Genomic DNA, 21,175 nt, shown 5'->3' on the forward strand with positions numbered 1-21,175 from the left:
TCTATTAATAATTATTATCTAAATAGACAAATTCATTAAGAGCTTAAAAGCTGGTGATTTTCTAATTCTTCCCACATTTATTCCCCGGAAAAATTCTGTTAAGTAGAACTTTCCTTCATCAGTTCAAGCTCTTTGATTTCCCTGAATATAATTCACACAGGAAAAGCAAGATGAATGCGAATTCTTTAACTTTAATTATCAACATTTAGAGTAAGGTATTTCTGTACTTCCTACCTCCAATGATGATAAATGAGATTTCTTCTCTCTCTTACTCCCTCTCCCTCTCTCTCATAAACTCGGAGACTTTGATATATTCAATGTGCTTCAAACAATTGCAGTCATTCTTTTCGGAGTTCACATTGCCCCATATTTGACCAGTGAGAACCCCTTGAATTCCTTTTCGGACCCCTACATGGAAGGGGACCTCAGTTTTTATTCTACAATTTCTGTTTATAAAAAGAGTTAAGTATTACATGTGAAACTTTATTCATGGCTGCTAGAAGCCTGAAAAAAAAATCAGGAGAGAGGTGAACTCAGAATTACCTTCCAATGTAAAAAGAATAGTGTGTGATATTGAGTGTAGGGGACTAGGAAAAAAACTGTTAAGAAATGTCAGTTAGACATTGCAGGGATGGAAAAGTTTTGGATATAAGTAAATCAAAAAGCAAACACAAATAACCTCAGGACCGTTTTTAGAATGTAGATGAAATTTTTAAAAGTTGTTTTTAGGCTACATTTTGACATTTACATATCCCTGTCCACCAAAAGGGAGGAGAGAGAGAGTCAGAGAGACAGAGACGAAAAGAGAGAAACGGAGAAAGAGAGGGGAGAGGGAGGGAGGAAAGGGGTGAGGGAGAGGGAGAGAGAAAGAAAGAAACAGAGGCAGACTAGCTTGGTTCTTTCAAAAGCTTTTATGTATTAGTAAAATTGCTACCAAATTCATCCATCACCTGTAACCCATCTGCAAGTCCCAACTCTGAGAATTACCTTGCCCTTACTTTATTCCATGTCTGACTCTTGATTCATTTCTTAGTTTTGAAATGGCCTTTGATTTCTGTTATATTTTTTCCACTAGTGACATCAATAAGGATTATTTCTTCTATTTTTATGGATGAAAATTTGAAGAATTATGCCACATTTCCCAGAATATTGTCTACTGTTTTGCTAAGGGAGCAAGGCAATTGTCCTAAGCCAAAGTGGTTCAAGACATTGGGTATTTTATAGTGCCAGTTGTTACACAAGGTACAGCCCAACTCAAAAGCAAGAAAGCCACAAATTTAAGCCAAAATCTAAATCCAGTCACTTAATTATAAAGCCAAAGATTAATTGCAGGATTTAACAGCAAGTTGCCTACAATAAAGTTGGCACTAGTAAAATATTTGGACTACGGGTCAGGAATGAGACTATGTCCAGGGGTGGGGTGAAGGCTGGCCATCCTGGGAGAAGATTCATTTCTCACATTAGTTACTGGGAGAAATAAAGGCTAAAAGTCGAATGCTACCCCATACTACCACTTCCACAAAGCATCAAAATGACCATATCATAATATTTACAGAAAAACATTCTGTTTCTTAACCATTATCTCTCCTATATCTTACCCAAGGTATAAAGTCTAAGAATTAAGAACAGTGACATAGATGAGATAGGAGCAGACATGTCTGTGAGGCAGAGAACATTTCAGAGGCAAGAGTGGGTATCAGGATTTAACATCTTTTGCTGCTATTATTCAGACTTGTTTTGATTTCATCACAGCCTTTGCTTCTTCAATCGGATGAGCATGAGAGACCAAAAGAATAGAAATATTTGGCTATGATGAATCTCTTCTATTAAAATTAGGCATCTTGACGTATTAGAGTGGTACTATTATATTGTGGCTTCCTTTCCTTGAAATGATGAACCGACAAATAGATTAAAAGAAGAGCATGAGGCATAGTGGGTGTCAATGAGTGTTAGTTGTTAACATTGACTTTGATGAGAAAGATAATAATAGCTTACATTGTTGAGTACTTATATTGTTCCAGACTTATTTTAGTAAATACTTTAAATCAATTCTTGAAAGTAGATACTATTATCTGTTTTATAGATGATGAAACTGAAGTCCAGAGAGGTTAAGTAAGTTGTCCAAAGATACAGAGCTAGTAAGGGACAAAGCTGGGATTCAAATTCAGGCTGTTCACAGCCTAGTCTCTTAATCAGTATTTGATCAGGATTGCATTCATTTATTGGCAGATATAATCAGCATTCATTCACTCATCCAGCAATTATATATTGAATGGCTCCTATTTCCATGCAATTGTGCCAGCCATGGTAGATACAGAGCAAAATAAGACTGGAACTTAGCCCTTAAAGTGGAATCCAGTGACTATTTTCTCTTTTGAAGGACATCCTCAGGACAACCCACCCAAAGTTTTGTGCTTGTCCTGATCATAAGGCCCCAGCCAACTCTCTCAGACCTCAGGGCCCAAACACCTCCACAACAGACCCAGAAGGAGGATCCACTGGACTCCCACCCAGTCCTGGCCTAAGCAGAGTGAGCTGTAGAGAAGATGGAGGAGGGAAGAGAAAGCCTCCACCCTACTATGGGGCCAGTGGAGGAAAAGTGGGGAAGGTGTGTCCCAAACACTGTGTGGTATGTTTGCTTGTACCTATTCTCACTCTTCCCAAATCCTTCTCTCTGAGATAATAATGTAGCATTATTTCAAATTTGCACATGAAAAAACAAGCTCGTTGACGTTAAGTGAATTTTTGAAGGTCATCCAACTAGTTAAGTAGTGATGACTGGATTTGAATTTAAGAATATTTAACCAGGGAATGATTCTCTTTCCAGTATGCCAGATGCCTCACACCTCTCAGGATTGGGCAGTGGTTGCTGGAGTCAGCTCCTACCATCTAGTGAGATCTGATGTGTGCCTTTCTTCCCAATTCTGTATTCAGTAACATCATGCTGGTAGCTTGAAACCAGCCGTGGAGGGGAATATTTACACCACAGAAACCGGCAGATGCTACAAATCAGGGCTTTCTTGTTCCGATTGCTGGTTGTTGAACATTTACTTGCACACCAGTGGGATTTGGTAGATGGAGGACAGGTATGTGAACTAGGTCAGAAATGACTCTCCGTTGGTCTTCATGGTGGATCCAGGAAGAGTCCAATTAAGAGGAGGGCCAGCCAGGAAGTTACCAGGTACACCAGTCTAAAAGGACTCTAAGCCAAAGGTCAGCAAATTTTTCTATAAAGGGCCAGATGGTAACTATCTTAGGTTTTGTGGGTCACATATTCTTTGTTCTATTTTTACAAACCTAAAAAGGCAAAAACCCTACTTAGCCCCTGTCCCCCAGGCTGTATAAATACAGGCTGCAGGCTGGGTTTGGCTGGCAACCATCAATTTGCTGATTCCTAAACTAGCAGCAGATATGCAAAAAGGCAGAACCTATTTATTTATTTCCATTCTCCTTATAGAAAGTGCTCTTTGCAGGTGGAAGGAATACTTTCACCAACTGCTTAAAGTATGGAACGCCACCTACCTCCTCCCTAAGTGTATAACCTAGTGACAATGGTCTGATACCAAACGGCCTTCTGAGTAGGGCAGATCCTTTCAATCACAGAGCTCTCATTTGGCTTAGTGAGATTTGCAGCTTGGGGGTCAGAGCTGAATTGCTCAAGACTATAGAAGCAGCACTGACCATTCCCTGCTTGGCCACCAGGAAGCCGTCAGCTTGCATCTCAATACATGCTGGCCAAATCCTTGAAAAGTGCCACTCACTTATTTCTCTGCCCAGGTTGTACTTTGCAGGAAGGACATATTGTGTAATATATCCGAGACCCAGATAATGAAGACAGAGATGAATAGAAGAGACAAGAAACATATACCCACCTATATTTCAGAACATTTTTATTTCATCCCTCATCACCCCTCCCCTATTCCTAGGGTAACTTATATGTAGGAAATGGAGTGACCTTCGTTGAGCACCAGAATTCCTTTTTTCATGAAGTGCAGTAGAAGAGGAGGCATAGACAACTAGTTTTATTGGATCCAGAGCAGGTGAGGGTAGAGACAAACTGCCTGGTGATCAGGCCCCACTAAGGCTGCTTTTCCTTGTCCTACCTGCTGATGAAACTTCCACAAGGATTATGAGTTACCTCTTTTGGGGGCTGCTTCCCACAGTATCCTGTGGTGAGGACTCAGCCATGTGATAGGTTTAGATGAGAACCGAGGAGGGATATAGACAGGGCAAATGGAGAAGTGTAAGTTGCTTGACCTCAGGGAATAGAGTGGAGAGGGTGTGATTCTTAATCCCATTGCCAGATGCCAAGATGGGTACGTTAGAGTTATTATTTAAAAATAGAGACTTCTAAGCATCACTCAGGAAAAGCCTTATTTGGTTAGTCAGAATGAAGTCTGTCAATCAATGTCTTTTATAAGCTTCACAGATAGTTGTGGTACCCAAGCTCTTGGAGGAGCTGACTTTGAAAATACCCTTGTAGGAGAAAGCACTAATTCTCAGAGTGCGGCCTGTGGTAGTTTAGCAAGGGGTCAGGAGGTGTTTGAGTAGTTCTCAAAGAAAAACACTTAAATATTTTGTTTACTTATATTTCATAGATTTGAAGTGAAATGCATTTTATCCTACCCCTCCTTGGGCTAGTTTGAGGTTGATTTCTATCACCCGTTAAAAAAAAGTCTTGTCTAATAAAGAGGAGTAAAGCCATGAAAGACTTGATATAATTATCAGGCAAAATTACGAGTTTCCCCAAATTTCTCAATATTCTTAATAAAAATCGCTTACTCAAAGGTGGTGCATGAGTCGTAAGGTCTGTTTGGTCACTTAATTTTGACTAGTATTCAGTTAACATGGAGCAGTTTGGGATTCGTAAACATATTTTTATATCATTTCAGAGTATTTTTTGTTTATGTTAAATTTATATTTTATTGGTTTCTATTATATAATTTTAGATTCTCACTACACAAATAAATAACTCAAAGGCTTAAGAGTGGATTATTGAAATTAAATGTAGTGGAAAAATTAGTGACAAATACTTCAACTCAAAATAATTTTAGACATAAAGTGAAGAGCTTCTTTCCAAATATCTGTGCATGTGGTGATTTTATGCAATTAAGTAAAAAAGAAAGTAGAAAAAAATACAACCACAAATCTCTGATAATTAAATTTTACAGAATCAGTAATCTATTTGCCCCTTGGGTATTATTTTTTACTTTTATTATTTTTTATGAGACTTCATCAAATACATCTGCAGTGGATAGGAATAAAGACGCAGACGTAGAGAATGGACTTGAGGATACGGGGAGGGGGAAGGGTAAGCTGGCACAAAGTGAGAGAGTGGCATGGACATATATACACTACCAAACGTAAAATAGATAGCTAGTGGGAAGCAGCCGCATAGCACAGGGAGATCAGCTCAGTGCTTTGTGACCATCTAGAGGGGTGGGATAGGGAGGGTGGGAGGGAGGGAGATGCAAGAGGGAAGAGATATGGGGACATATGTATATGTATAACTGATTCACTTTGTTATAAAGCAGAAACTGACACACCATTGTAAAGCAATTATACTCTAATAAAGATGTTTAAAAAAAAAAAGAGTCCATTGTTTAATTTCCATGTATTTGTGAGTTTTCCTGTTTTCCTTTTGTTATTGATTTCTAGTTTCATTCCTTGTACATACATGGGCTTCTGAAAGAGGCTTGATAATACCAGTAAAGAACATCTTTACATTTCAAATGGCTTGCTCAAGTCTTATAAATACACAAGCAACATGGTCAATATCTGCAATAATCTGAGGCTATCACTTCAAGGCCAAAGCGTTATGAACTATATAGATACCAGGATTTCTTTAAAAGACTGAACCAGAAGAAAATGGCTTAAAAGTCAAGAGTTTGACACTTAGCAACATTTGATAATTTTTTTACTCACCGTAAAAAACTACAATATATCATTGGCCTTATTATTAAAAACACATTCAAGTACTACAACAGAACATTAAAAAATAGTCTCTAGAAACAAATGAAAGTAAATATTGTGCTGTCAGTACAGCGCCACTAGCCACATGTGGCTACTGAACATGAAATGTGATTAGCGCAACCAAGGAAATGATTTTTAATTTAATTTAATTTTAATTTAAACAGCCACATGTGACTAATGGCAATAATATTGTACAGTTCAGCTTTAGAACAAGTGAAGTAATAGACCCTCATTTTTCGATGCTGATTGATCACATTTAAATTAGAGCATGCAATTTGTTGAGGAGAGAGATGGGGTAGAAGGCATGCTGTGGAATGACACAGACACACTTCAGTGCAATCAGAGAAGAGTAATGGTAACAAAACTGGAAACTCTATCAACTCAGAACTAGGTTAAACAAACTTAAGGTAACCTTGGTGGGACAATGGTAAGTCATATAAGCATTTAAGAGTGCAATGATTGGAAGAACGATTAGATTTATTTTGAAAGTTTCCTATGCGAAGAATTAGAACCAAAAGAAAAGATTTCTAATGTGTGTTCCCTTATTTAGAGGAGCCTGGTCCTAAGTTGTATGGATTGACCTTTATTCTGATGTTACAGTACTATAATTTCACTTCCTCTCCCTAAGAAACACAGTCCAAACAAAGAAATCACCCTGGAGTAACAATATTTCCACTCTTGTGACCTCAAGTATATTAATGGAAATGGAGGATACTTTTATTCTGAGAGGACAGTTTAGAGACAAAGCTTATAAAGTCATTTGAGGTCCTCTGGAGGGGATCTCATCTCATACTTGTAAGGTCAGCAAGAACCAGGGTTGTAGGGTCTGTACATTGACATAATACTAGCTGGTTTGTCTCAATGAGTTTGTGGGTTTAGACTGTGATCCTTGATTCTTACTGAAATCTAGAGAACAACTGTTTACCAAATTTCAAATAATTATCGTAAGCACAAAGACTGCTATTATTTCACTAAGTTTTCTCCTACATTTCACATTTTCTCTAAACTTGAATCATTTAGACTGCTCCTTTCCAGGCCTTACATTTCTTAAAATCAAACTATGAATGATGATGTTTTGCTGTTCTGTCATCATACTCAGGACTGGAAACAATCCTTCAAATCTGGTTTCCTCTTCATAGCAGCATTATTCACAATATCCAAAAGATGGAAACAACCCAAGTGTCCATCAACAGATGAATGGATAAACAAAATGTGATATATATATAATGCAATGGAATATTATTCAGCTTTAAAAAAGGAAGAGAATTCTGACATATGCTACAACATGGACGAACCTTAAAGACATTATACTAAGTGGAATAAGCCAGTACAAAGGACAAATACTATACAATTCCACTTATATGAGCTACCTAGAATGGTTTAATTCATAAAGACAGAAAGTAGAATGGTGGTTGCCTGGGGGGAGGGGAATTATTGTTCAATGGATGCAAAGTTTCTGTTTGGGATGATGAAAAATTCTGGGGATAGATCGAGATGGTGGTTGCACAATATTGTGAATGTCATTAATGCCACTGAATTGTACACTTAAAATGGTTTAAATGGTAATTTTTATGTTACGTATATTTTAACAGTAATTATTTTTATTTTGTTTCCTCCTACCTTGGATTTCATTAAACTATCCTTGCAGTATAAGTGAGGTCATCTATAGAGAATGGCTGGTACTGGCTTTTTTTTGTATTTTTCCTCTAGCAAATGTAGTTTAAGAACATGTTAATCTGATTTCCAATCACATAATCAGGTGGATGAGCATTATCAGTGTTATATGCAGTAGTCATGTCCCAGGCATCAATAATACCCACGTTGAGATCCAGAAAAATATCCCTCATGGTAAGATTCTGAATATAACCATGAAAGTCACTAAACATCTCTGCATTTTGAGACACCCCCCTGGTGTTTTCAGTTTTCAGGATCACCTTGGTCTCTGGACTTCGCAAGAATAGACGTTCAATGGCCTTTTGAACATTGATGGCCCTACGGATAAAGATTTTGATGGGGAAGGGTCTGAAGTGCTGACCGAGAGTGATGACAATGGCTGTGTCATTGTCTCCTGCTACCTGGTCAATTTCCCATGGGATATAATTTTCATCCTTCACTGAGAACAGATTTTTGGTAATAAATGGATGACCATGCTTTTTTCCACTGAATCAAAATATGTCTTTCAGCATCCAGAAGCACATGTGTTTTAAAGATCGCAGCTCCATGATGATCAAAACATTTTAAGGCTGACGGGGAAAAAAATCAATAAATCTTTTTACAAAAGGAAAATAATGATATAATTTTTAAATGCACGTATTTGTAAAATTCTAGCCAAGATCACTTCTAACTCTAAGAGCATTGTTGCCTGTGGGAGGAAGGGAACTTTAACAGATGCATTAAAATCTTAACAAAATTTTGAACTTATTATCAGCATAGAGAAAGAGGAAGAAAATGTTCATACTTGTGAATGAAAAAAATAAAATTTAACTTTTTATTAAAAGCCCAAATCCAAATATTTGGCAAATTTTTAAAAATAATAAACGTCAGAAAAGGGAAGCAAAGAATTCTACTATAAAAATAACCTCTGAAGGCAACTATAGTTTCAAAATAAAAGTAAAATACATACTTTTTACCACTTTTTGTAAGTAGTGAATCCACTGACGCAGTGTTGAATCTCCCATGAGGTAAATTAGTTTTCTCTTCAAGCAGTCATTTATATTTTTTGTTTCATTTAACTCGATCTGTTTGCAAAATGCTGCAATCCACCTTCTTTTCACAGTATAACCACTGGGAAAAGGAGTCTTCCTGCCAAGCTGACATTTTGTTTCTATGTTCTCACTCTCTGGCAATAAAAATTCCCACAGTCAGCAACTTTTATTATCACAAATTATTTCAGAAACACTTTCCTCATGTTCTTCCTCTTTTTCCCCCTTTCCCTCCACCCTTCTCTATCTCTGCCATCCTCTCTTCCCAAATATTTATTTAATAAGATCATGTTAAGGGATGAGGTAAAAGTTCTCACTTCTGAATAATCCCCATAATGAATGGTATTTCCTAGATTGGGGTTAAATTTTTTTCTTTGTGCATTTGCAATGTTTCCCAGGGCTTCATCTTGTCCCTAAGGCCACTCAGTTGTGAGACAGCTAGCCAGAATCAGGGGGAAATGTGTGGTGGCAAAAGAGCAGGACTCGGTAGCCCAGCTGAATATCATACCCATGACACTGGCCAGGGGGACTGGACATCTTCTCCCCTTCAAACTCCTTATCCATGGAGAAAGCTTGAACACCTTTACAAGATGACTATTACACATCGTTTATTTTGTATGTATCAGAACCATGTTTTCTAGTTAATAGGAAAACTCCTTCAATGTTTCTTTCTTGTGCCCAGAACTGAACTTAATATTCTGTGTGGTCTGATTAGTGCAGAAAAAGAGAGGAACATTATTTGTTTATTCTGAATATTCCACTTTGAAGTGGCCTAAGCTGAATTCACTGACTCATATCAAGCTTCCCATCCATGTGTGACTCAGGCCATTTTTTATTTTGCCACTTTAAAAACACATCTTTTTGTCATCTACCTACATTGTTCAGATTTGGGGTATCTGTTTAGGGACTTAAGTTTGTCCATACTGAATTATATCAGGTTTATAAATGGCTCCTAAAATAAGTGTGGCACTGTCATATAAGAAACTGCCTGACTTTACTAGAAATTACTGTCCAGGCAAGAGAGAAACCACAGGGGTGTTAAGAGGACTCAAGTGGCTTCAAGGGTCAAAGAATTTTGTTTGGTGTAAACGTTGGGTATGGACAATGGTTGCCATGGCAGAGAAGGGATCTGTCTTTCCCATAGACTGTGAGCTTTAGGTCTGGGTTCCTGATTCATTTATATCTCCACAGGATTTAGCAAAGTTCTTTGCCTACAGTAGGTCCTCAATAAACATGTGCTAAATATATGAGAAAAGGGCAATGGATAAATGCATACCCCACTGACTGTTAAAACAGGAGTAATTTGTTTTTCTGAAGTTGACTTTACTTTCAGGATAGCAGAAACATCACTTTGATAAGTGAGATGGCTTTGTATTGACCACTGAAGTTTATGTGATAAAATTTAAAAGATCCACAGGAATTGCTAGTTCATAGAACTTTAACTGAGATGGTTTGGCTGAAAGAGAGATTTCCTAGCTCTGTAGTTCATTTGAGACATTTTCACCAGTATCCAATTATTGGCTTTTCAGGAACAAATCCCAAGTTGAAATACAAATACAAATAACCTGTACATTTTGAGAGAAGGCAGCTGAAATGAAGGGTTACCTAGCCTTTTATATCTGACTCAAGACGAAAATTGGTTTAAATTGATATGAAAATAATTTCCAAGAATAAAACCCCTTCTGCAAAACCCAAGATGATTAATACTATTTATCTCAGGAAATGAAAGATTGAAATGGTTAATGTTCAAGAAATATCTCTTAAAGTAAGAACGTCCTTTAAATGGATAAATTGTGAACACAATAGACTTGTTACATGGCAAGACCTCGATGGAGGTAAAGTCCTTCATTATTTCAAGCCCCATGTTGGACCTTCAAGAAATGGGAAAGTAAAATAGCCTGATAGCTGTCCAGACATTAAAGTAAGAATGAATCATGGGGGACTTAGAGGGATCAAACCACTCTCAACTCTCTGCAAATACTTTTTCCTTCATTTTGATATATTTTAGATATTTTGCAGGGAATAGACGGACCAGGATTCTATAAAACTGTTCTCCTACTGATGACAAGAATACAGAGATCCAGAAAGTCACTCACCTTCTTTGTGCAATTAATCAAATATATATCTCTTTGATTTTACCTTCCAAATGATTTTCTACTACAAGCCACCCTTTCCACACTTACCACTCATAGTAATTCAGTCCTTCATGGACATTTTCCTAGGCAGGTACTTCTCTAACTCGAGCGTGCATCAAAATCATCTAGAGTGCTTGTTACAACTCAGATTGCTGGGTTTCATCTTCAGAATTTCTGATTCGATAGTTCTGGGCACTTGAAGAGATATCTGTACTTCCATGGTCATAGCAGCATTATTCACAATAGCCATGATATGGGAACAACCTAAGTGTCTCTCAATGGATAAATGGGTAGAGAAAAATATGGTTTATATGTACAATAGCCTTAAGAAAGAGAGTCCTGCCATTTGCAACAATATGGATGACCTTGGAGGACATTTTGCTAAATGAAATAAGCCAGATACAGAAAGACAAATACTGCATGATCTCACTTTTATGTGGAATCTAAAAAAATCTGAACTCAGAGAGAAGAAACAGAGAGTAGAATGGTGGTTGCCAAGAGTTGAGGGTTGGGGAACTGGGGAGATGTTGGTTAAAGGGTACAAACTTTCAGTTAGAAGATGACTAAGTTCTGGGGATCTAACGTACAGCATGGTGAGTATAGTTAATAATAATGTATTGTATACTTGAAATCTGCTAAGGAAGTAGATATTAAGAGTTCTCACCACACACACAAAAATGCAAATTATGTGAGGTGATGATGGATATGTTAATCAGCTTGATTTTAGTCATTGTTCTACAAAGTATGCGTGTATCAAAACAGCATATTGGGCTTCCCTGGTGGCGCAGTGGTTGAGAATCTGCCTGCCAATGCAGGGGACACGGGTTCGAGCCCTGGTCTGGGAAGATCCCACATGCCACGGAGCAGCTGGGCCCGTGAGCCACAATTACTGAGCCTGCACGTCTGGAGCCTGTGCTCCGCAACAAGAGAGGCCGCGATAGTGAGAGGCCCGTGCACCACGATGAAGAGTGGCCCCCACTTGCCGCAACTAGAGAAAGCCCTCGCACGAACCGAAGACCCAACACAGCCATAAATAAATAAATAAATAAAAAAGAAAAAGAAAAGTGACAAGTGTTGGCAAAGATTTGGAAATATTAGAACGCTTTAAAACAAACAAACAAACAAAAAAAACCAGCATGTTGTACACCTTCAATATATACAACTTTGATTTGCCAATCATACCTCAATAAAGCTAGAAAAAATTAGTTCTGGGGCGGGGTCCACAAATTGGGTTTCCAACAAACTCTCAAGTGATACTGAGGCTGCTAATACAAGGACATTACCTTGAGAACTATGTCCTCGATTGTTATAATATTGTCTTTCTGCCCCTTCGGGTTATCCCACTTAAATACATCCTCTGTGCTGCCTGTTTTATTCCCCTACACCAAATCTTTCCATGACTTTCCATCATCAACCTGCAGGATAAGGACCAAGGTCCTCAACTGGCATAACACTGCCTACGAGTATCTACTTCTCCAGCCTCTCCTCCCTGCACTCTCCTCCTTAAATACAAATCCCCCCAGGAGTCTATTTTCTGTTCTCTGTCATCTCCTTGAGAGCTCACTGTGCCAGAGCCTTGAAATATTATAGTGAATAAGTAGGTCAAATCTTACTCACTATAATATTTCAAGGCCCTGGCACAGTGAGTTTCACCTCAAGGTATAGGTCTTACCAATTAAGATGGTCACTTTACTGATCAATCAAATTCATTTCATCAGAATGAAATCCATCTGGGGGAAGGAAGGACTTCCAGGCCCAGAGCCACAGAGATCTCCAGGAGGGACAAAGGACACATTTTCCGAAATTGAGAGGGATTGCTGGAATCCCAGGAAAGGATTTTTTTAGGTCAAGTGAAAAATATTTTCTTTGTCAAGGGTATCTGAGGGCTGGAGAGCAGAGTCGCTCCAGAGTATCTTACTGAGGCGCCTATCAGACCTCTCTTTGGCACAAATTAAAATTTGTCTCAGTGGGAAACTTGAACTTTAAAACTTGAAACATTGATTCTTCTACATCCATTCCAGGTAAGGTTGAAGTTGACAAAAGAGACCAATAGCCGGCTACCTCGTAAATTTGGTTACCAAAGCCAAACTTTAATGGGACCTTAAAATTAGGATTAAAAATATGTACTCATGGTATAGAGGCATTCATTTCAATGTGTCATCTTAATATTGAGTGTACCTGTGTATCACATTTCAGAAGGGGGTCCATAGTATTAGAAACTAACAGAAATGGAAAGAATTGTCAACAACTTGTTGCCTGTGTGATGTGTTCTCATGTGATACCCTTTGTTTATTTTCCCATCATGATTTTCAATAAAACTCTTAAATTAAGAAGAAAAAAGACTTTTTAACTTTGAAGAAGTGAATATCTGAGGAGGTAGCATCTGATTCTGCAGCTAGGGTTGGGAGAGAGAACCCTGGTAGGAAAATGTATTTACTTTGTGACAAATGAAAGAGAAACAGGCTTAGTCCCTGGACTTGTGGGAAAGAAAGATGCCACAGAACCTGGCGTGGGCCTAAGAAGGGGCCCTAGAGCTTTGTGATAGAATGATCCGTGAGAGTTCTTGGATCCAGAATCACCAATGAAGCCAACTGTTCCTTGTGTGGGCACTAAATCACCTTTGAGAAGATTGAGATATCTACTTCCATGCATTGGGGTGGGGGGGGGGGGAGCTGGGGGGCGGCGTAGGCAGGGGAGAATAGATGGTTTGAATAGAGCAGGGGATCCAGGAAGTAAATGTGTCTTTTGGGAAGTAAAATGGGGTCAGGCAGATTATTGTCATGAGCATAGTTCACTTGAGAAGCATGATTAGACCCAAAATACAGATCTGCAGATCTGCCAGACCAGGGACTTAGCATTTCCTGAGAGCAGCCAGGAGAGTGTTCAAGTGTCCAACCCAAGCTGCAAGGAGGACCATCTCAAGAGGGAGCAGATGTGACCAACAAGGACTATGGAATCAGCACAGGTAGTCTCTGCCCATAGAGTTAAGACATGGTTCTGAGACCTTCAAGACAGGAAGGTCTCTGTGTCTTTGCAGTTATTTAGGCCTTTATGTCTCCATGATTATGTCTCCTATAGTTTTCAGTAAAATATTTATTTGAAAAAATCCAGCCTCTTTTGGCTGAGCCATAGGATAAATGGATTTTTTCACACCTTGACCAGGAAAACAAAAAGAAGTAAAGGTGACCTAGGAGTGGAAAGGAAATCCTGTAGCCAGGTAAGGTCTGTTGTATCCTGCCCCCTCCCCTCGTGTCATCATAATGTTTGAATTGGATTTGAACTTGAATTTCCAGGATATTATGATATCCAACTTGCTTTTCTGAAAACCAAGGCCTTTCTACAGCAGCATTTACCAAACTATGGAACCACAATCCCTGAAAATGATCCATTAAATAGGTGGTCCAGGACTTCCATGGCAGTCCAGTGGTTAGGACTCTGTGCTCCCAATGCAGGAAGAACAGGTTTGATCCCTGGTTGGGGAACTAAGATCCCGCATGCTGCGCGGTGTGGCCAATAAATAAATAAATAAATAAGTGGTCCACAGTCAAGTAATTTTGGGAAATGTTTTGTGTTCCATCCCACTTGAAGGAATAGAGACTAAAGTTAATAGATACTCTAAGGTTCTGCCTACTCGCCTGACCTCCTTTCTCCCTCTCTCATTGCATTCCAGCCTCCCTGGTCCCCCCTCATGGTTCCTGGAACATTCCAGCATGCCATTGCTTTAGGTTCTATTCCTCTTCCTGAAATAGTGTTCTCCCCATAATTCACATGGCTCACTTCCTCACTTCATTCAGGTTACTGAGTGACCCATCCTCAGATTCGTGCTCAAGACAGGTCGTACCTGACCACGCTTTTAAAATAGCATTCACCATCACATTCAGATCTCTTATTCTGATGGCTTTATGTTACAAATCTGTTTGTCTATTGGTTTGTTGTCTTTCTACCCCACTACAATGTTAAATTCTCAACACCTAGAGCTGTGTCTGGAATATAGAATGTGCTATTTATAAATCGAATGAATGAATGGTGAAAAAAATAGTTACAGTTATTGCCTCACAGAGCTTACAATTTAACAGAGGGTATAAAATGTATATCTGAAATTTAATAGTGTAATGAGTATTATGATTGGGGAAGAATAGAATGCAATGGAAGAGTATGGGACTAGCATTTTACCCAAACATAGAGGAAATGACGTTTAGATGAAGGCTTGTGAAATGCCAGAGCTGAGAGACACCACAGTCCATTTGTGAAGTTAAAGGAGTTCAATTTGACTGACAGAGAGCAAGGCAGCAGAAAGGTGAGGTAAGGGGCTTCAGAGCTAGGTAAGTCCTTGTAAACATATTAAAGAGTTTGGATTTCATCCTTACAGCAATGGGATCATATTAAGTGTTTTGAGCAAGGAAAAGTAAAACATTGGTCTGAGTGCAGAGTGAATAGGAAGGAAACAAGGCTGTGAGCAAGGAAACATCTCTGGAGATTGTTGTAATAATCTAATTGAGGTAGGATAGTTTATACAAGGATAGAGGCAACAGCAATAGAGTGAAGTGGCTTGGTTCAGGAGATACTTGGGAGGTACAATTCACAGGATTTGGTGATTCATTTGATGTAAAGGGTGAGGTAGACTAAGTAATGATAGCATTCCTTCCCCTTGGGGTTTTTGTTTGTTTGGGGGTTTTTGTTGTTGTTGTTGTTCTTTATTTTTGTTTTTGCATAGCATCCATTAACACTCTATAGGATTGGTATTCCATGGAATACATTATAGAAAATATAGGTCTCCAGAAAATTCCTGAATCTGGAAGTTTTACAAACTCTGGAGAACTATAGACCTACATGAATTGCTTCATTGGTTGTACTCCTTTTAGCAAATAGTTCAGGATGAATAAAACCACAGTTGTAGAGGTGACCTGTATGGGACCCTGTGAATATATTACCATCTGCACTGAATCTCTGATTATAACCTAGTCAACGTAAGGGAGCTTGATTAAGAAAAGTTATTAGGCAGTGTTGGTCTGAACCTAAGTCTCCCTCTTTGTATCGATGATTGTGTTTGAAGGCCCGTTTACCTGCGGCAAAGGATCCATTCTTTCTCTCTAAGATAGGAGATGTTTGCATTCCTGGTGGTCACGTGGGTCAGCGCCTCACAGGGAACGTGTGCAGGTTTCACGCAGTAGAAGGCTTCCTGGTCACGATAGTGCGGGCACTCGCACAGTTCAGCACTCGAGTGGAGGGTCAGGCCACATTTAGAGAGGCCCCGGGAGGTGCCATTGACAAACTGGCCTGTGAAGATCACCCTGTCATAGCCTTGCTTCCTTGTCCTCCAGAGAGCCGACACGCCTTCTCTGGGGTGGATGAGCTGGAGAGACAGAGACACCCGGCCCTCCTAGAACAGGGTGAGGCTGACAAGATACGTGCCATTGTTGAAGTCTGTCACCTTTCCTGAAGCGCCTGCCTTCAGGGCTGGGGAGGACATCCTGGGCCTCAGGAAATGCCCGTCATATTCCTTCCTGCATCCCAAGTGGTCCCTCACCTCCAGCAGGACATCTAGCTGATCCCCCCTGCAGTATGTGTCTTGAGGGCTGAGGAGGGTGGCTTTGCTGTGTGTGCTGCTGGTGGTGGAGCTCAGCTGGTCTAGTTTCTCCATGACCCCCTTTATTCTCAGCTCAGTCTCTGTTGGTGAAAATTCTGGATCGGGTGGTGCTTCTGGGTAGAAGGACTTTTTGAAGGTGTTCCAATGATTCAGAGAGATAGGGTTTCTCAAGCTGAACAAGAACTAAAGTATTGAGAGAAAAGGGATATATTATCAGCAAATAATATGGCTTGTTTTTCAACATAAATTATTATGGTTTAGTTTACATACATTTCAGTAGATGCACTCACGTATCAAAAATGGGTTCTAACTAGTTTTCAGTTTTGGAATCACAGGATTAATTTCCATGTAATGTGACTTCCTGTGCTGCCAGCTGATGATTTCTTCTAGAAACCATTGGATTAAAAATTAAATATATAGAATAATTATATACTATTTAATGATTGGATTTTTGTGTTTCCCTTCACCATCTCCTTATTTGGCCTATTTTTCTTTATGAAAATCATATAGCCATATTATAGGCAATATGGAAAACAGCATATTTTTAAAAATATGATCCTACCTAAGCTTTGCTATGTTTATAGTATTTTTTAATTATTATGTCCTTTCTTTTTCCTTCTATACATATATTTTATCTAGTTGTAATCATACTAAAAATATAGTTCTAATACTTTTTTGCAGATAATACCATAGATTATAAACGTTTTAATATTGTTACATAATTTTCACGATCATTTTTAATGGTTACATGATACTCCATCAAGAGGATGTAAAATGGGTTGTGTGGCCAATGATATTGGACAATTGGATTCTAGCTATTCATTTCCATTTTACATCACATTTGGATATTTTCCAACTTTTCATATACAGGATTACTTCCTTATGATGGATTCCTAGGGATGGAAGTACCAGATCATATATTATTGAATTAAGTTATCAATCAACCAAAGTATAAATATAAACATTTTCATTCTTCTTGACTGTCAAATATATTCTCAAGAGTTTATATTGCCACCAGCAATATGTAAGACTAGCTGTCATGCCACACCAGTGTCTCTTTTATCACTGCAGCAAAGTGTAAGAGTTATGTATAATGCTCCTTAACAAGAGTACTGAGAGACATATTTAGTCATATCAAAAGTGTGTTTAGCTGACAATGAATGCCATGAATTCACCTGGACAATGAGGTAATTGGAGGAAATATTACCACCAATTTAAAGTCTGTTCAGGTCCCAGGAATCTCTCAAGCCCCATGGGGGTACATTTAGCCATGGTCTAAAATGACATAGGTGAAGCTGGGGTTGGAAACCACCCCTGTTTGTTTCTTAATTGGCTTGTTTGTGTTTTGCTTTGTTTTGCTTTTTAAGTCGACTGCTGTTTAATATTTACACAGAAAGGCTTGAAGCCCAGGTGTCTTATTTCCCCTGTCATAACTATAGTCAAAGATTTTTCTGGAACAAGATATTTAGTTATGCCAAAACAATTATATAACATCACATATATCATATTTTAATAATTGGATCATTGCCTGAATAAAAGAGTCATACAAAATCCATTTTCTGACTGAGGAGTTTGGATAGCTGTCTGCTCACCAAGAGAAAGGAGTTGGATATCTCAATTAAGTCTCCCTTACAAAATTCATCACTTTAAATACTGTTGGTTAAATTATAAAACATTGTCATTAAAACTATTTGCAAGGGCAGGACAGGAATAAAGACGCAGTCATAGAGAATGGACTTGAGGACACGGTGACAGGGAAGGGTAAGCTGGGACGAAGTGAGAGAGTGTCATGGACATATATACACTACCAAATGTAAAATAGATAGCTAGTGGGAAGCAGCCACATAGCACAGGGAGATCAGCTCGGTGCTTTGTGACCACCTAGAGGGGTGGGATAGGGAGGGTGGGAGGGAGATGCAAGAGGGAGGAGATATGGGGATATATGTATATGTATAGCTGATTCACTTTATTATAAAGCAGAAACTAACAAACCATTGTAAAGCAATTACACACCAATAAAGATGTTAAAAAATAAAATAAATTATTTGCAAATGTGATAGGTGAAAATGGAGACTTACTATTGTTTTAAATTACATTTATTTTAATACCAGTGTGTTTCAACTTTATTTTCCCTCAAACACTGGTTTTACTAATATATTTCTTCTCTTCCATATGGTCTATTTCCTTTGTTGAATTTTTTATTTTGATTTCAATGTTTTTTAATTTCTCGGTTGACATCAGTTCTTTATATAACAAACATCTTAACATTTAGTCTCTCAATTTTGCAGAAAATATTTTATCAGTTCATATCTTGACATTTTTAGAAGTATTTAAATTTATAGTTAAACCACTGAAAAATTCCTTTGTGACATAATTCTATTGCTTCTAATCTTAGACTGTCCTCCATACTTTCATTATCTAAGTATTCAATCCTATTTTTTTAAACAAGAAAATGTTTATTTAGTGGATAAAAATACACTATCAGTAGAGCACAAAATTTTGAGAAAATATTTGAGAAATATTTTGAGAAAATATTTGTTCTATAAGAATTAGCACTACTGGAAAATCATGAAAATACGTCACCTCAAATTATAAACAAGTACATTTGTACTAAGTTTATCAGGTACAAAGTGAAGAGAAAAATTGACTATTTTATTAAGGAAAAATCTAGTCAGCCAAACTAGATCACTTAGACTACCCAAATTCATTCTAATTAGATTTAGTTAAATTACCAGGATAATTACATGTTTTGAATTTATTTTTACATTTTATTACATTATTGTCATCCTTTTTTATTATCATGTATGATCATAATTTCACTATCTGGTAAATAATCGCTTCCAAAAAATTTTTTTCTCTTAAATAGAATAACAATTTTGTTACTTCTTGTTAAGATCATAGTACATTTAAATTAACAAGTGAAACACCTAATGGTTTGGTCAATATCTACCCATGTAAATTTTTTTTTTAAATAACTGGGTTGCCCGTGCACTTGATGAACTGGTTGACTTCAGGGCTGATGAAGCAGACGTGGTCAGAGCAGTCATGAAACTGACTGTTGGCAACGTACTCAAAGGCAAACCCAATAATATGGTCACTGAGCCAGATTGGAGGATCCAATAGTGAGACATCTGTTTGCCGCAGCAGACTGTCCAAGTAACTCAAGACTACTGGAGCCATCTTGTACTGACTAGAGCTGCTCAGAAATTCCAGAAGCTGCCTCAGGCCTCACCACTCCAACCAACCTTCAGGCACCTCTGTATTGGTCGGAAAGCCGGAAATGGGTTTTAGGGTAAACAAGCCTAAAAGCTTAACTTTGAATTAGCCTGTGTACATGAATTTATGCTTCATTCTGTGTTTTTCCTCCTACCTTTCAATGTGCGTGTATAAACTAAATGAACTAAATGCTTTAAAATATTTGGAAAGTTAACCAGAAAGCACACTTGCAATGTATTCAAACAGTTGTGATTGTACATATATACCAAAAGTATTAAATAAGTAGATTTACATAAAGAACAATCAAGTTATCTGTGAAATTATTAAGAGAGTTCTACTCCCAAACATGAAATCATGCCATATTACTATTGGTTTTCTACTCCTGACTATACATTTTCAGTTTTACTCCTTTATTTTCTCTCCTCTCCTTTCTTCTCCTTTCCCCTCCCTTCCCCTCCTCTTTTTCCCTCCTTTGCTCCCTCCCTCCTTCATTTCTCTTTTTTCCTTCCCTCCCTTCCTTCTTCCATAAAATACATAGTGAATCCATGCTATGCACCCTGTATTGTGTTAGCTGTGGAGACATGTGGAGACAAAAGCAAGACACACCCAATCTCCCCTTAACAACAATTTTATATTTTAAGTTGGAAGACTTAGATGGAAATTGGGAAACAAAATGAAAAATTACAGTATCATTAACAATAATGATTAGCAAATGTTTTCTATGCGTCGATGCTGTTCTAACCATTTTAATTGTATTTTCTAATTTATCCTCACAACAACCCTATGAAACTAGTAGAACTGCTTCCCCTCTTCTACAGAAAGTGAAACTGAGGCCCTGAGAAAGTTAAATAACTTGGCCAGGGATGCAGAGCTAGTAAGTGGTGGGAAGTGTGATTCAACAGCAGGGAGGCGGGCTCCAGAACCTGTAGTCTTAACCACTAAATTGTACCACACACTAGAGAAGTTCTTTGGTTGACAAGAAGGGAATAAATTAAACAGCTTAGCTGGTTTATTTTGACCATAAATTTTTAATATATAGGTATTTCGTGCCTTTTATGTAAGTATAATTTTGACGTAGCTTAGCAGTGAACCTTTCCTCTTGATGTGGTTACTATGGGTTCTTTTACTAAGTTTTAGTTCACATTTATCTTTTAATGTATGGAATCCAGTTCTGCTTGAAAATATGCTCCAAATTTTGACTGCAGAACTAGAAGGTGTTCTGGCTACCAAGTAGATTGATCAAATAAACCTTCCAAATAAATGGCTTTTCAAATGGGGTTTGGCAAAGGATATGTGTGTAGTAGAGATACATTTCATGTTTAAGCAATGATAGACTGTTCCCTTAGGAGAAGATGGTTAGAATTGCACAGCTAGCATTTCCCACGGCAATTTCGAGATAAATAAGGGAATCTTTCAGTTTAGGAACTGATGTGCTCTCTACAGCTACAGCCTTATCTAAAAGCTCATATTTCAGATTCTACAGAGAAATGCTTCAGTTTCTGTGTGTGTGTATTATATATGTATCAAGTGGTTTCTAATTTTTTTTCCCATGAAAATGTGCC

The 21,175-nt window shown here is 38.1% G+C and overlaps 1 protein-coding gene across 1 annotated transcript in view; it reads right to left on the bottom strand.

Moving 5' to 3' along the window:
- Positions 1 to 7,679: 7,679 nt before the first annotated feature.
- Positions 7,680 to 21,175, bottom strand: part of NXPE2 (neurexophilin and PC-esterase domain family member 2) — a 31,256-nt gene continuing 17,760 nt past the window's right edge. Inside the window, 5 exon segments of the mRNA XM_059929310.1 lie at positions 7,680 to 8,129; positions 8,131 to 8,216; positions 8,597 to 8,804; positions 10,477 to 10,546; positions 15,874 to 16,580. Of these exon segments, the coding sequence (XP_059785293.1) occupies positions 7,680 to 8,129; positions 8,131 to 8,216; positions 8,597 to 8,804; positions 10,477 to 10,546; positions 15,874 to 16,580 (1,521 nt within the window).

This window comes from Balaenoptera ricei, chromosome 8 (assembly GCF_028023285.1).
Source record: "Balaenoptera ricei isolate mBalRic1 chromosome 8, mBalRic1.hap2, whole genome shotgun sequence".
Classification (NCBI taxonomy): domain Eukaryota; kingdom Metazoa; phylum Chordata; class Mammalia; order Artiodactyla; family Balaenopteridae; genus Balaenoptera; species Balaenoptera ricei.